The sequence below is a fragment of the Microplitis demolitor genome, chromosome 10 (assembly GCF_026212275.2).
Source record: "Microplitis demolitor isolate Queensland-Clemson2020A chromosome 10, iyMicDemo2.1a, whole genome shotgun sequence".
Lineage (NCBI taxonomy): Eukaryota > Metazoa > Arthropoda > Insecta > Hymenoptera > Braconidae > Microplitis > Microplitis demolitor.
The window spans coordinates 34,224-50,617 of record NC_068554.1 but is presented as its reverse complement, the minus strand read 5'-3'; the positions used below and the strand labels follow the sequence as shown (position 1 = coordinate 50,617).

Genomic DNA, 16,394 nt, shown 5'->3' with positions numbered 1-16,394 from the left:
ATACGTGAATGTACAATGCAAGTAGACGTGAATCTTGACATTACTTTTATGTTATAATATGTATCTATACATACATATATATGATACTTACGTCTTGTAGGCTTATCAGCCTCGCCTTTAAAAGGCTGCAAACCATTTTAGTTAATATTCTTTTAACATAAATGTTGACAATAATTATTGTCGAAAAAAAAACATATAAATGAAATAAAATAAAATTAGATATATTATATCCTTGAAGGATTTAAAAATTCATTTGAGTTCAACATACTCGTAAACTTTTAATCTTCATTGAATATTTAAAACTTTAAATTACAAATAAAATTAAAAGAAATAGTTATAAAGATAATGATTTTAATAAAGTTCAATATTCAGTAGATAAAATTTTATAAAATCCTTGTTTAAACTTTGTATCTTTCTGTTGATTCTGTTTTATAGTTAATCAAGTCCACACCTCGTTAACTTTCTCAACTGCAACTGTATTATACTATTACCAAGACTAGTTATATATATATATATAATATACTATGTACATTACAGGAACAGCTGAATTACAAAATCACACTGAAATAGCAGGAAGCAATAACAATATCGCTTACAAGATTTACTTTTTTCTTCAAATCTAAAAAATTTTTTAAGCAAAATAAAGAACGAAAGTTGCTGCAAAGCTCGAACTTGCAAATAATGGCAACATCTACGTTTGTTATGCCAAAGGTTCCACGCACCTGTTGCTTGATAAATATATATGTCATTTAATATCCTATAATCCGTCAGTTGATATTGTTTATTATTTTTTTATGGGGTGACTCAGACGTTAGATAAAAAGAAAAAAATTAAATATGGTAAATTTTATGAAATTAAAAGGTTTAACGGTTAATAATTGAAAATCCATTTAACAGTATAAAGAATATTAGGTACTAGTCAAGTCTTGTCATTATAAAAATTATCACGTTTAGATGGATTATCTCTTAACTTTACTCTAATACCACAAAAAATAATAATAATAATAATAATAATAGTAATAATGGTACATATATTTTACGTAGGCTTAAATAAATGGATTATTAAAAAAGAGAGTCGGAAAGCTGTCAATTGATACTCACAGATAAATACTATATTTTATTCGTTATAATTTAATTCTATCTTTATAATATATTATTTGTATTCTATGATCAGCAACGATAAATTATTAAATTATTATCTTACATGCATATATTTATTTATTTTGTAACAAACTGTGACATGTATATATTTGATATATGAGAATATGTGTGACATTAAAACAATATTTGACTTATTTTATTAGATTAAAATATAATTAAAAATTAAATAATTTTTAGCTAATGAATATATAAATCTTATTAGAGTGATTTTAGAGTAAATCGATTAAATGTGTGGGCGAATAAAGTCTATAGATATATCCTTGGACAGGACCAAAAATACTTAAAAGAGATAAGAAAGAATATGATATAGCCCTTATGGCCTCCACCGCCCTTATCCTTGTGAACTTTATGGCCGTAATGAGTAGTCATGACATGATGGTCATGATCATATGATACACAGTTACCTATTCATTGGTCTTATGTGTTTCATGCGTCGCATGTAATGTATACGATAGAGTTTGTGAATGTATTCAAGCGTATTGCTCTTAACTTTCCATACGATTCATACCGGAAAAATTTTTAAACTTCGTTAAAGTTTTTTTAACAGAGTGGGATAACCAGAAGCGCCTACACAAGTACATAAATACAAGTACACAAGTACACAAGTATACACGATATGAACCGCATAACAAACCATGAGGTTGTATGAGATTGTATGAAATTGTATAAGGTTGTATGGTGTTTCGACTGGTTAGGTATAAATTAAATGTTTCACTCTACCCACGCAGGTTTTATCATATGCTATGTACTGCTCAGTACTCGTACTTTTTGCTTTTGCTTTTGCTGTTACTATATTACATATTCATATATTCATTTTTTAATTTATGATTGTTATATATAATTATTGATCTAAAAATAATTACTATTTAACAATAAATATCATTTCTAATTGATAAAAAAATAAGCAAGACTTTGAAAAAAAAATATTAAATATTCGTAGTTTTTTTATTTTTTATTTAATATATCTACTGTACAATAAAACACTTGAATTTAATTTAATATATGATACATATTTATCATGTATTTAATATAATGGAAAATTATTTTTGGTTGTATATATTATCGAAATTAAATATCATATTTATAAATTTAGCTAAATAGTTTTATTAAATCATATATGTACTTTTACTGTATACAATATACATATTACACATTAAATAAATCAACTAGAGTACCTTTTTCTTTCAAATTTAATTATTTATTTAAACAAATAATTAATCTCAATAAATTTTTGAATTTATTAAATAATTTAATTAGTTGATTAAATAACTGATAAATTTTATTGAGCTACTAATTTTTTATTATTTGGCATCAATACAATACAAACAAATTGCACGTATTATTTTTATAAATTTAAATTATATAAATAAAAAAAATTAAACAACTAATGTGCAGTTTATTAACTGAATTATATTAAAATCAATAATATTAGATTAAAATATATTTGTAATTGAGATGAAATAAAATATACAGTATCACACAAAATTATTGCTACAGTTTTTTTATAAAATAATTTATCATATAGCTCTATTCATTATAAATTATAGATCATAATTGGTTGTTTTTTTTTTCTTCTTTCATATCTTATATAAAGTAATTATTATCATTTGACAATTATTATTTTAATTTACTACTATTTTATTAAATAATATATAAAGATCCTAAAAAATTAAAAAATAATATATGGCATATGAAAATCTAAAAGATTAATTTTTTTTTTTTTTTTTTTTTTTTTTTGAGTATGGCCTTATTAGCCGTTAATAAATATTAAATATATTGTCTAATTATTAATAAAATTTGTTGGCATTTATAATTACGTTCTTGTCACTTGATAAATTTATCATCAAGTGTTTAAAAAGCCATAAAAATTAGTTGAGTATATTTTGTCATTGTAACTGATATAATAAAACAAAACTAAAAAAAGGGTTATATTAAAAATGTCATGTTATAATTTCATAAAATCACAATTGTTATTACTTAGACAATTATAACTAGAATAATAATAATAATAATAATATCTTTGGTTGGATCCAAGACAAGATTTACCTGACATAGCAATTAAATATAAATATCAATTATTATTTTGAAATGTTACTTTTGCTAGTAACATTTATTTTTAATAATTACACTGGACAGTCTTTAATCAACGCAACAAGTTTCACTAGATAGATAGATTCCCATTTAATTATATAATTATTAACAATATTTTATTTTATGTTGTGGTTCCTCAGATAACGATTATCAGATACATATTATCGATATTATTTTAGTCTTTTAAAATTAACATATACTTGAAATTCCATGAGTTAAACTTTTTTCAAGGACAATATGAAATTCACTTAACGGCTCCAAAATGTGAATAAGAAAATTTAACAATGTTTGATTTTTTAAAAATGATGTATCCTCATACATTTCAGCTGTTGATCGTGCATCACTCATTGGACGTAACATTGGATGAAGCAGTTGTTCCCTTGCAGCTAAACATATAAATAATTGAAATTTTCCATCTTTTCCTAAAGTATGACTAAAAGTATTTATTTGGTCAATAAGATGACAATAACAACGCAATATTGTAAATTTTTTATTATTTTCAGCATAGAGTTTTTTATCATTATCTTTATTTAATCTCTTTGAGTATTGATCCATTTCTTCCAACAATGAAATTTCAAAATTTTCTTTAACTCGGATAAAATAATCCCATAAATAAAAATTTTTACCAAATATACGTTGATTTTTAAATCCATACAAAAATGTTTGTTCTAATGATGGTACGAGTCCACCTTCACCACATAATAAAGCAGTAAGTGATCCATCTTGATAATCACGACGATAATGAAATTTAACAATAGCATTAACAGCTTCACCCAATACATGCTGTAATTCATCTGATGATAAATTTTGTTTATTGCGTGGTATACTTGGTGATCTACATCGGGGTGGAGTTGAACAAGTTTCAACAAGTTCATCATTATCAATATTTTTAGGTACCAAACCGCCAACAAGTAATCTTTCTGTAGAACCATCATCTATACCACGTCCAAGCCAACGACCACATGGAAATTTAAATGTATGTCCAGTAACTTCATTACGTACAACAACATGCTCAACCATCCATTTTGGTGATAAACCACTGTTATCATGACCTATTCTTAATGTTGATAAAACTCCAAGATTTTTATGATGAAATACAAATTCCAATGCTCCTTTTGGTATTGACACTGGATTTGTTTCACATAATGTACCTGATATAACAATCCATCCATTTGCTGAAGTTGTTGCAGCGCTGGCTTTTCTACTGGGAAATATTATAACACGATAAGGTAATTTTGTTGTAGGATAATTATTTGTAAAACAAAAATAATCAACAGCATTTAAAGTCAATAAATGATATAAAAATTGTTCTTTTTCTTCTTCACATCGAAGAAATGCTGATCGTTTATATTGATTTCTAAAAAACAACATGAAAAAAAAAAATTCATCAAATCATTATTATTATTATTATTATTATTATTATTATTATTATTATTATTATTATTATTATTGTTATTATTATTGTTGTTGTTGTTGTTGTACCTCAATAATGTAGTATTGGTTAGTAGAGTCTTTAAATGTCGTGAAAGTAGTTTCTTTTCAAGTGCAAGTCTTACCCATGCCCTTGCATAACCAATCTGGGTTTTTATTTCAGTCATAGCTTGTACATTTCGTATATCAAATATTAAAGAATCTGGAAGAGGTCTCAATTGTTCAGGACCTATTGATTTTCTTTCCCCAGCTGATGATCTGTTTCTATCTGTTGTACCTCTTGTTGGAGATACATCAGTTTCTAATGCCAAATTCGATAAGTCTGTACCAAAAAAAAAACAATAATATCCATTAATTTTTCATTAAAATAAAAAAAAAATATTCAAATTATCACATTGACAAACATTGCATAACATAACAAACATATAACAAAAAAATATTGAACAAGCTTATATATTTTAACATACATGCTTCATGCATATTACAATTTCACATTATTATTTAAACCCATTTTAAAATTGTACTAGATATATAGATATGGATGCATAATGGTTATTGTAGCCCTTGTTTTTTTTTTTTCTTCCATTTATATGCATCACAAGACTATTGGAGCACATATTTAAAATTTACCATTAAGATTTTCCTTGATATAAGAAGCTATCTCATATATATTTCTCTTTTTTATTGATGATAATAGACGATCCTTCAATGTGAAAGATTTATTTGATGGTTTTGTGTCTAGTTAAACATAAAAATTTGAACAAAAAAAAATAGTAATAATAATAATAACTACAATAAATTATATAACAATACTATCATGCATTGAATATCATAATAATAATAATAATAATAATAATAATAATAATAATAATAATAATAATAAACAAATATTGTTGTGCAATTAACAATACAATTTAAAATCGTGTACATTAAAAAATTACTATAATACCAGATTTATACAATGGTGAGAATAATTTAACGCTATTTAGTGCTAAAATTTTATCATACATTCTACTACACTGGACTATATAATAAAATAATAATCATATCTCGTTGTAATTTATAAAAATATAAATATATAATGGATTTGTATTAATGACGTACAATCAAGCCGCTTCCGTAGAACGCACCAAGCTAACGCTGCATTATATTAAAATTAATATATAGATATATATAAACATTGAATTTACATTTACAAAGCTTAGATTATTGACACTTAACATCAAGTGAATATTAATAAATTAATTATTTATATTAAATTAATCGTCAAGACTTACCAGGAGACAAAAAATTTGAATCAATAGACTTGGCAGAGTCATTGCAATCTTCCAACTCTTGATACATTGATAAATGTGACCAAAGGGCACTTTTTCCTTGTTTATTTTGCAATCCATGACTCCAAACTCGCTCCAATAAATCACAGAGACTGGCAACCAAAGTATTTTCCTCAACGTCCACTAGAGATTCAGTCCCATGGCCAAGAGCAACTGCTTCTGAACCCATTTTTTCAACCAGCATTCGTTTTGTTTTAGATTTGCAATCCTTAAAATAGTATGTATATTTATTGCTGATTATATATCCAAGTATATGATCAATATATATACCTTAAGCAATTTTTCGACAAATGTCCAATTAGCTTGAGCAATCAAAGCAGGACTCATATCTGCCGAAAGTTTTGTCTGTGGACGTGGAGATTGAGTTTCTTGAGGTATAGGTTGTTTTCCATTTGTTTCTAAAGATTTCATCTTGTATTTCCACTGAGTTTGACCTTTTCTACTGCTATTCAAATTAAATTTAATTATAAATTTTAATAAATTATTATTATTATAAATTATACATTTTTATTTTTTTTTATTTTTATTTGTATATACAAAATCACTATTTGTCACGTAAAAAAATTCTTACCGGAGTATACTGTTATCCAAAAAATTCAAGTATTGCAGATTAAAATAAAAAGATAAAATTTAACAAATATAAATATAGTTATTAAATATACAATAAACAAACCTTTGTGTTGGCTCTTTGTTGAGTGATACTGTATCAAGAAGAGGAAAGCTTCTAAAGTAAGCAGCTCGATGTGGAAGTATTTCTGTTGGAGGATTTGCTTCAAAATCAACATTATTTAATTTATATTCCAATGATTTTTGACTTTCCGTAACATTACTCGTAACTTGATAACGTGTCGAACGAATCATTCCATCACCAACTTTTTTTCTATAATTTAATTTTTAAAAATTAGTTTAAGTAATAATAATAATAATAATAATAATAATAATAATAATAATAATAATAATAATAATAATAATAATAAAATTATATTATTGTCAATATAATTTTTTATAATATTAACTTTATTTGTGCGATTCTTAAATCAAATATTTTAATATTTGAGTCCAATTGATTCCACGATGACATAACTTTAGTATCAACAAGAGACGCAAACATTTGAGTCTCGATAAATCTCGATAGAAATGGTAAATGTTGAGCTGGTTGATCTGATAAAAATGTTGCTTTATCAAATACATGCATACTATCTCGATTATTAAGCCATTCATCTTTATCCTGTAATTATTATCATTATTATTGTTATTATTAGTTAAACGATAATTTTAATAAATAAATAAAATATATAAAAACTTACTTGATTTGGATGTATTACAAAATGATCATAACCGGCAAATAATTGTACGAAACGATTAACAAAAATTTCCCTAATAGCATTATTAAATACAAGTGTCTGTTGGTATTCTTCTTTAGGTGTGAGTATTATATCTTCATCTTTGGTCATATTCTCAACAGCATCAATGTCATCTAAACTTATTCCTGTTTTTTTGACAATATCAACAATCCTCTGCAATGCGTCAGACTGTGCTACTGCTGTTGTTGTTGATGTTGCTGTTGCTGCTGCTGCTGCTGCTGTTGTTGTTGTTGTTATTATATTATTAGTATTTGTAATACCTAATTTATTATCCCAATCCAAAACATCATGAAGGGAATGTTTTCTTCGTGGTATATGAAATCCAGAACCAGGAAGTGTTAAACTACTTGTCATTATATCTGAGTTTAAATAATTTATGACCATATTGTCAGTCCTGTTAAATAATAATAATAAAATTACTTATTTATTTATTCATTCATTTATTTATTTATTTATTTATTTGTAAATATATAATACTTACTTTTCAAAATGGGATATTTTGTACTTGTTTAAAAGTGTTCTAATTTCATCGAGGAATTGCATTTTTCTTGGAAAAACTGGTAACTCTTCTGGAAATTGACTAGTCTGTTTATCAATATCTACATAACAAAGATTTGCCTAGACGTATAAAAAAAAAGAAAAATATATATATATATATATATATGTATAATTAATAATATTGATAATAAATATATATTTATAGATATATATTACCTCACTGGCAATTTTTAAATTACTTCCTTCACTCTGTGCATGTAATCCCATAATAAAAGGTACAGGAGCATCAAGAAAATGATGAAGACTTGCCGGTAATATGGGTACATAAACGTGTTGCCACGTAAAAGGAAATAAAAGAGCGGTAATACATTCAGCAACAACCATAAGTTTATGAAAATCGGTACTACGAATAAGTACTTGATTTTCAAGGAGTACACATGTAAATAATTGAATAACAGTTTCAGGCCCAAGCCATGTAAACAAATCTTTTATTGGATAATCAAGAAGAGGAAGTTCCGTGGACGGACAAGGATATAAAATAACAAGTTCCAATGGAGATTTTGCTGGTTCATCATTTGGGACGAAAAATTTCAATGATTTTCCTGGTAATGGTACTGGTACATTATAAAGAAGATTATAAACATAAGATTCAAGACTTAATCCAGGTCCTGGATGTCTTGGAACACATCTATTAACAAAAAAAAAAAAAAAAAAAAAAAAAAAAAGAAACAAAAAAGAAAAGATTAAATAAAATATTATTTAAAATAAAACTCAAGTTAAATAATCCATACTTGTAAAGATTGGTTAGGAATGTACGAGCAGCGTGTAGATAAGGTTGCTGACACAGCAATGATATTGATTTGGTTACCAGCAATTTGTCTTTTGTTGAATCGTAATAGGCCATGGCAGCCCCAGGCGAATGAGCAGACAATTTAAAGTGTCTCGGCAGTGATCTAGTATTATGTGGATCTTGGCCCTTTCTCGGTCTAAAAATAAAATATAATTTTCGATTTAACATCATTATTATATATTACTATATTGGTTATTTATTATTATTTGATATTTACACTGGTGGTGTTCCATTTTGTCCACTGCTTAGCTCTGTTATAAACATAGCCTGGAGAGTCTGCATTGCCGCACAAATTTTTCGATTCCGGCATTCTTCAAAAAATACCAAACTAAATCCATAAGTTCTACGACCATCTTCTTTGGTTAGGACGAATGAATGAAAGGACGGCTCAACTGAGTGCTTTTGCGTACGAAACCTGAGTCCACTTGGTAGACATAACTAAAATATATATAAACATAAAGACAACAGATAATTAAATAATTATTTAAAAAAAAAAAATATCAATTTTTTTAAATTTTCATTTACCATACAAACTGCATGCTCATCAAACGGATTCCAAGGTACTGAATCTGGATAATGTCCCAATACTTTGCTTTTGTAAGCACGATCTAATGGTGTACACTGCAATGAGTCTCCTGAAAACAATAAATAGTACATTTTTTATACAATTATTGAATATAAATTGTTAATATTTTATTTATAATCTCGAGTGTTGACTGTTGATTAGTAAACATAATTATTAAACTATTATAACAAGAAAAACCGAAGAACAAGGGATTTAATGCTAAAAGAGGCGATCTTTTATTTCTATTTTTTATTTATTATAACACAAGTTCATAGACATCATTATATATATTAACTGAAAGAATGTATTCATAAAAGATGTATGTATCATGTATATTATTTTTTGTATAATTTTTATTTATCACATAAAAGTTATACCTTTACAAGTTTATTCAAGCGTTTATTTATCTAGCGAAAATGTTAAAATAATTTATTTATGCAAAGTGAAGGTTTCTGATGACGATGATGATGATAACAGGAATAAAGTATTTATTCACAGCCATTAATTTTTATTAATATATATACATATATATTGAAGACATTTGTAAGACTAATACTTGGTTAAGAAAATTATATTGTCGTCAGTCAAGTTAATTGAGCAGAGACAATTGCTATGTAATTTGTCAGTTAAATAATAACAAAAAACTAAATTTGTCTAATTTACTTGATAATTAATATTATTATTATTATTATTATTATTATTATTATTATTATTATTATTATTATTATTATTATTATTATTATTATTATAATGAAATAAATTTATTGATTGATCGTATTGAAAATATTTTTGTAATAACTCACTTTTTAAAAAATAAAAAAAAAAACAATTACAATATTGACCTTTACACTGTATGATGTCGAAAGGGTCATAAATTAAGATATAAAATGGAGAATAAGTAAAGATAAATAAAATAATAAACCAATTTCAAGTCATCTCATTATTATTTTATATTTTTAAAGTTAAGTTTAACATTAAAGGGTGGAAAAAAAAAAAAAAATATATATACAAAAAAAATTAAATAATTGAGTTTCATAATATTAATTAATTATTAACGTTATATATGTCCAATAAAACATTTATTATTATTATAATCATTACTATTAATACGTTAGATAAGACATAAAGTTAAAAACTAAACGGTCAAGTGAAATAATACTAATGAAATGGATATAATTGGTTGGTTACTTGATGAGTACAGGGTATGACTAATGCATATGTGAACAAATATATGTACATGAGTCAGATTAAAGGCTTTTTTCTATTTTATCTTTTTTTCTACCTTATAGCTCAGTGAGCTTGTTTTGTGGCATAGAAGGGAATAGAAGGGAACCCTTGTTGGTGGTAGACCACAAATCCCTTCTATTCATGTAGATTCTGGTTGCTGTTGTTATTGTTTGTATAAATGACCGATATTGAAAGTAACAATCTAATAATATTTAAAAATAGTAATGTTATTATATTTACTGGTATTTATTTATTAAATTCATATTTTGTTGGCTACTTGTATTGTAAATAGACTCGATTTAATAGAAATTTATAATTAGTATGTTATATTATTATACAGATAATTTATGTTATAGTATATCACTTGGATTTATTACTTGCTCATGTGGAACGGAGTAAATAAAAAATAAAATTAAAGATGGTAATAAAAAATAAGTAATTTCTTAGTGAAAGTGATTACCCAAAAGTAGTAATTTAAAATAGTAATAGTTATTATTAAAAACTTAACTTTAAATAAATTTAAAAGCTCGTTAACAAAGATAATGAATAGAACTAAAAAAAAAATATAAAGGCTAACCAGAATAGATTGTGATTTGATTGTCTTTTAATTGTTAATAATTGTCAGAGACAAGATATACTGTAGTATAGATAAAGTGTAGTAAACAAGCAGTTGATGTCAATGTCAATTTTATTACAATTATAGAATTATAAAATTAAAGTTGTATAAATATACATATATACTACATATAATACTACTCCCTATTACTCTGCTCAATTGTATTAATATGAATGTTTATACTGTTAGTTTTTATTTACTGTTGATTGCATTTTATATATTTATTTTTTACGATTATACTCACTACACTACAATTACAATTATAGTTACATTACAATTAAAAAGTCTAAATTAAATAAAACAATTTGTAGGAAATTTCCTGCCTTTTATTTATTTTATACTTTTTACGAGTAATTTACTACTTAACAATAAAATTATTTAATTAATTATCTGAAAAAATATTAAACATGTATGTATTGTTTTGATGAAAAGGAATATCTATTAATATATCTGTTCACTTAAGGGAAAGAGAAAACAAGATGAGTAGGCCACTCGATACAATATTATATGATATGATATATTTACATACAATAAAAATGAAAATAAATACGTATACGGTGTTGTGCATATAATACAAACCGTTACAGTACATACTAGGGTATATATTCATATATAATACAATATATATCTGTATAGGATAAATTAATTTAAATAATAGTGCAGATAGGGTTTAAAACCTAATGCAAGTCGATCTTTGTTTATACACTACACAACTATAACCGGCCTGTACTGAGAGTATCATGAGAAAAATGAAAAAAATAAAAAAAAAATAAAAAAATAGATATATAAAGCAGCATTTATATCATTAACAACTCTGATTGTATTTTATATTGGATACGGCTCCAGATAAGAGGTCTCTCTTATATTCTTTTAGCAAGATCTGTTGTTTCCTGTGGTCCACATTGTTTGCGCATGCAGCATGCAACTCAATACAATGCGACTACCTTAAACTACTATACGGCCTTATATTATAACAACAACAACAACAACAACAACAACAACAACAACAACAACAACAACAACAACAACAACAACAACAACAACAATAATAATAATAATAATAATAATAATAATAATAATAATAATAATAACAACACCTACAAGAGCAGGTCACAAAAAAATTTACCTACTTCGAAAAGAAAAAAAAAACCCTATTATTATTATTATTATTCTTTATACTCTGTTTTCTGGATGCGAAAAAAATAATATCGAGTCTTGTAACAAAATACTGGATATACTTGGAGTTAAATTTAATCTGTTCTCTTTCTTTATATAACTAATTATTTAATTATTTTTAAAAAATGATTTTTATGTTAGATTAACAATGTTGATATTTTTTTTTTGCGCAAACTCGCTGCTTCACACAAACTATGCAATTAATTCAGTTCCATTCTCTAAAAGCAATAATTAAATTCGATTAATAATGACAATTTAAATTTAAATTAAAATAAAAAATACAAACGATCAATAAGAAGATATAATGAATGAAAGAAATAACTGTAAATATAAACTCATACTGATATGCTATTAATTATAACAACAACAACAATAGTAATAGTAAATATTGCTTACCAAAATATTTATCAGGTTCAAGGCCAGAGTCTTTGTCAAGTCCACAAATAACAAAATAATCAGCAAATCTTGTTGGATGTTGCTCTGGACCACGATGTCCACCCAAGCTTCCGTTCATATTAATTTTATCCAAATAACTCTCATAAATTATTATTATTATTATTATTGTTTATCGTTGCCATCGATATTATATAGATTAACAATTTTTTTTTTTTTCAAACCAACTGTCATTATTATTCGCATGGCAGTAAAACAGTTGATGTAAATGCAAACATAATAAATCAATCTTTAATTAATAATAATAATAATAATAATAATAATAATAATATTTCAGTTGTTGTACTGGTGTATGTATTAATGCGCACCAACATTCACTTGTCTTTCTTTTTACTCTGATTTGAACTCATCTAAACTTATATGATAACTGATAACAATTCTGAGTAGTATCTAGTATACACTTTATAAACATAAAGTTAACTGAAGTTACTACTGTAGTAGCTGTACGTACTGTACAAATTTTAATAATGCAAACGGTATAAATCTCTTACCACTACTACCACAACCATTTCTGATTTCCATTTCTGTTCCCATTACCACCAACTCTTACACAATTAAAAAAAAAAAAAATAATGTATGATGACAAAAAAACCAACAACACAACTATGAATAATCTATATTCTTAGAAACTCTTATAAAGTTGACCGCGTTTCAAGATCCATATGTATTATTATTATTATTATTGTTGTTGTTGTTGTTGTTGTTGTTGTTGTTGTTGTTGTTGTTGTGCGGTAACAACAATTTTAATGTCACTGTAGAAATAGATGGGTGCATTTTATTATTATTAATTTATTGTCTGCATAATTAATATTCTTACAATAATATTTGTTGTTATTATTAAGTTGGTACAATTAAATTGATAATCAAGTTATCTTCTGTCACTACTTGCATCGACATTTACTACTCATACTATAGTAATAAATGATTTTTTATTTGTAAATATAGAAAAGGCTTAAGCTACGTATAAGCTTACTCTCTGCCGTAAATATAGGTATAGCATAATCAGCAAATTAGCATACATATAATATTACAAAACCGTATGTACACACTAGAGTTCCCTCACATCTCACAGGCATAACAATCAATTAATTTTTTTTTTTTAGAAAAAAATATAAAATACATAGATACATAGGTGGCGTTTGGGAACTCCCAATATAGCCAATCACTTAGAAATTAATACATTTACAAGGTTTACAAGTAATACTCTTCCAAGTACGTGTGGCACCCTCTCTCGTAGAAGATTATAATTAAATTAAAGTTGATATTTTTTATTTTAATTTTAGTGGTTGTTTTCATCATATCCAGAATAGCCAGAATCACCGCCAGAATATTATGTGTCGATGGTGCTGCCACCGGTGTGAGTTAAAAAAAAAATAACAAATGTTACATATAGTATACCTATACTTATAATATATAAATGCACGTGGTATTTCTGTAATTAAGGTTTTTAGTCAAGATTTATAAAAAAAAAAATGCAGCACGACGATGTAAGTATAATAATTTTGATTTTCTTTATATTTAATTATTACAATTAAATCAGTAAAAATAAAAATAAAAATAAAAATAATTTATACTATATTATAGGTTGTTTGGAGTATCATCAACAAGACATTTTGTTCTTTTAAAGTTAAGTAAGTGATTTTTATATAATAAAATTAATTAAATAAATAAACAAATATTAATTATTTTTTGTTTTAGCACGAAAACTCAGAGATTATGTAGGAATGAATACAACTTGACGGGTTTGTGTAGCAGAGCTTCATGTCCATTAGCCAACAGCCAATATGCAACAATACGAGAAGAGTCTGGTATTATTTATTTATATATGAGAACAGCTGAAAGAATACACGAGCCAAAAAATCAATGGGAAAGAGTTAAATTGTCACGTAATTTTGAAAAAGCTATTAATCAAATAAATGAAAATTTATTGTACTGGCCTGGATTCATCAAGTCAAAATGTAAACAAAGATTTGTTAAAATAACTCAATATTTGATACGAATGAGAAAAATAAAATTAAGACGACAGAAAAAGATTGTTCCATTGCAAAGGAAAATTGAAAGAAGAGAAACTAGACGAGAAGAAAAAGCTCTTATTGCTGCTAAACTCGAGACAGCTATTGAAAAACAACTAATGGATAGACTTAAAAAAGGAATGGTAATAATAATTATATATATATATATATATATATATATATATATATATATATATATATATTTTTTTTTTTTTTTTTCTTATTAAAAACAAAAACATAAATACATTTATTATATACTATTAATTATTATTTTCAGTATAATGACATTTATAATTTCCCCCAACGAGTGTTTGATAAAGCTGTTGAAGCCGTTGAAATAGAAGGCGAAAGTGAAGCAGAAGAAAGTGATGAAGCTGAGGTTGTATTATTATTATTGTTATGATTTATTTCAAATTATTTACTTTTTATAATTAATTAAAATAGGAACAAGAAGAAAAAGAAATTGAACGAGAGCTAGAGGAAGATTTGGAAGCTGATGAAATGGAGGTTGAGGAGAATGCTAACCCATTTATTGAAGCAGACAGTGATGATGATGATGATGATGATTATTATTATGAACAAGAGGTAAGATATAAAAATAATAATAATAACAATAATAATAAATAATAACAATAAAATATTATTTTAGGAGGATGAAAGCGACTCTGGTCAGACAGAACAAATAGAGTCTGTTCAGGCTGAAACCTTTAGTGATTTTTCATCTGACACAAGTGATGTTGAAGATATAACTATTCCAACAACGAGTAAAAAATTAAAATTGTCCAAACAACAACAAAAGAAAGATGAATTGAAAAAGAAATTAAAACGACCCCGTGTTGAAATTGAATACGAAACAGAGGATGAGCCGCGACAAAGATTGCGGACCTAATTATTGTTATTATTAATTTTTTAAACTTTAATTTCTAATAATAATAATAATACATACTCTGAAAATTTATTTAGTCTATTACTTTTTATAACTCCTAATCCTAAATATTTATTGAAATTATTTTATTAATTTTATTACAAAACGAATAAAAATTTATAATTAAATCACTCATCATCTTTAATATAGTACTATTATAGATTATTTTAGGTACTAAAATAGTATATATAATTATATAATAGTTTAATAGAAATAAATTATAAAACCACAAAAATTTCAAAATTTTTTTTTAAACTTTATTTTTTATTTATAATATACTATTATTAACTAAGCCATTAATTTGCAGATAAAATTCTCGTTGATTTTACATTAATAAAGACAAAAATACGATCTAATATTTACAAACCAAGTGTATACAACACAAGCATTAATTGTTTATTAATATTATTATTATTATTATTATTTTTGCAAAAAAAAAAAAAAAAAAAAAAAAAGACACCGATAGTCGTTATAATAGGACACAAATTTATATATAAGAAGCATTAATAAGTTTAATTATTTATTTTTGAGATGTATAAATAACATCAGTCAGAGTAATATATTTCTTCATTAATCGCTTTTTCGATTTAGAAACTCTTAATAATTGATAAAAATCGTGAAACTCATAATTCTACATGAATTCTTTATTCCGCAATATATATATATATATATATATATATATATATATATAT

The 16,394-nt window shown here is 25.1% G+C and overlaps 2 protein-coding genes across 9 annotated transcripts; one reads left to right on the top strand and one right to left on the bottom strand.

The window, feature by feature from the left end:
- Positions 1-2,944: 2,944 nt before the first annotated feature.
- LOC103578564 (DENN domain-containing protein 5B) lies at positions 2,945-13,842 on the bottom strand. 7 transcript variants are annotated; one of them, XM_053742427.1, is made up of 15 exons: positions 13,583-13,842; positions 12,709-13,517; positions 9,254-9,363; positions 8,946-9,166; positions 8,670-8,864; positions 8,095-8,566; positions 7,862-7,998; positions 7,324-7,774; positions 7,033-7,244; positions 6,690-6,896; positions 6,287-6,461; positions 5,960-6,224; positions 5,313-5,420; positions 4,734-5,004; positions 2,945-4,608 (listed from the first exon to the last, which is right to left on the bottom strand). In XM_053742427.1, exons 2-15 carry the CDS (start codon positions 12,824-12,826, stop codon positions 3,441-3,443), a joined length of 4,110 nt encoding a protein of 1,369 aa, XP_053598402.1. In that variant the 5' UTR covers positions 12,827-13,517; positions 13,583-13,842; the 3' UTR covers positions 2,945-3,440. The 7 variants fall into 7 exon arrangements, with proteins under 7 accessions (XP_053598402.1, XP_053598405.1, XP_053598401.1 ...); XM_053742430.1 differs by lacking the exon at positions 12,709-13,517; XM_053742426.1 differs by lacking the exon at positions 13,583-13,842 and having other exon boundaries at positions 12,709-13,576.
- A 26-nt stretch (positions 13,843-13,868) lies between these two features.
- On the top strand, positions 13,869-15,735 carry LOC103578734 (protein MAK16 homolog). 2 transcript variants are annotated; one of them, XM_053742435.1, is made up of 8 exons: positions 13,869-13,977; positions 14,049-14,122; positions 14,209-14,252; positions 14,350-14,396; positions 14,464-14,920; positions 15,055-15,156; positions 15,222-15,362; positions 15,427-15,735. In XM_053742435.1, the coding sequence occupies exons 3-8, from the start codon at positions 14,238-14,240 to the stop codon at positions 15,664-15,666; spliced, it is 1,002 nt and encodes a 333-aa protein (XP_053598410.1). In that variant the 5' UTR covers positions 13,869-13,977; positions 14,049-14,122; positions 14,209-14,237; the 3' UTR covers positions 15,667-15,735. The 2 variants fall into 2 exon arrangements, with proteins under 2 accessions (XP_053598410.1, XP_053598409.1); XM_053742434.1 differs by lacking the exons at positions 13,869-13,977; positions 14,049-14,122 and having other exon boundaries at positions 14,129-14,252.
- The last annotated feature ends 659 nt before the right edge of the window (positions 15,736-16,394 follow it).

What these genes read in the sequence shown, in the direction of transcription:
- LOC103578564 (XM_053742427.1), bottom strand. Translation starts at nt 12,826, where the DNA reads ATGAACGGAAGCTTGGGTGGACATCGTGGTCCAGAGCAACATCCAACA. An exon ending in CAAAATGGAACACCACCAGT is followed by an intron (nt 8,865 to 8,945) that starts GTAAATATCAAA and finishes TTTTATTTTTAG; the next exon opens with ACCGAGAAAGGGCCAAGATC. An exon ending in TTCCTAACCAATCTTTACAA is followed by an intron (nt 8,567 to 8,669) that starts GTATGGATTATT and finishes TTTTGTTAATAG; the next exon opens with ATGTGTTCCAAGACATCCAG.
- LOC103578734 (XM_053742435.1), top strand. An exon ending in TTTTGTTCTTTTAAAGTTAA is followed by an intron (nt 14,397 to 14,463) that starts GTAAGTGATTTT and finishes TTTTTGTTTTAG; the next exon opens with CACGAAAACTCAGAGATTAT. An exon ending in ATAGACTTAAAAAAGGAATG is followed by an intron (nt 14,921 to 15,054) that starts GTAATAATAATT and finishes TATTATTTTCAG; the next exon opens with TATAATGACATTTATAATTT.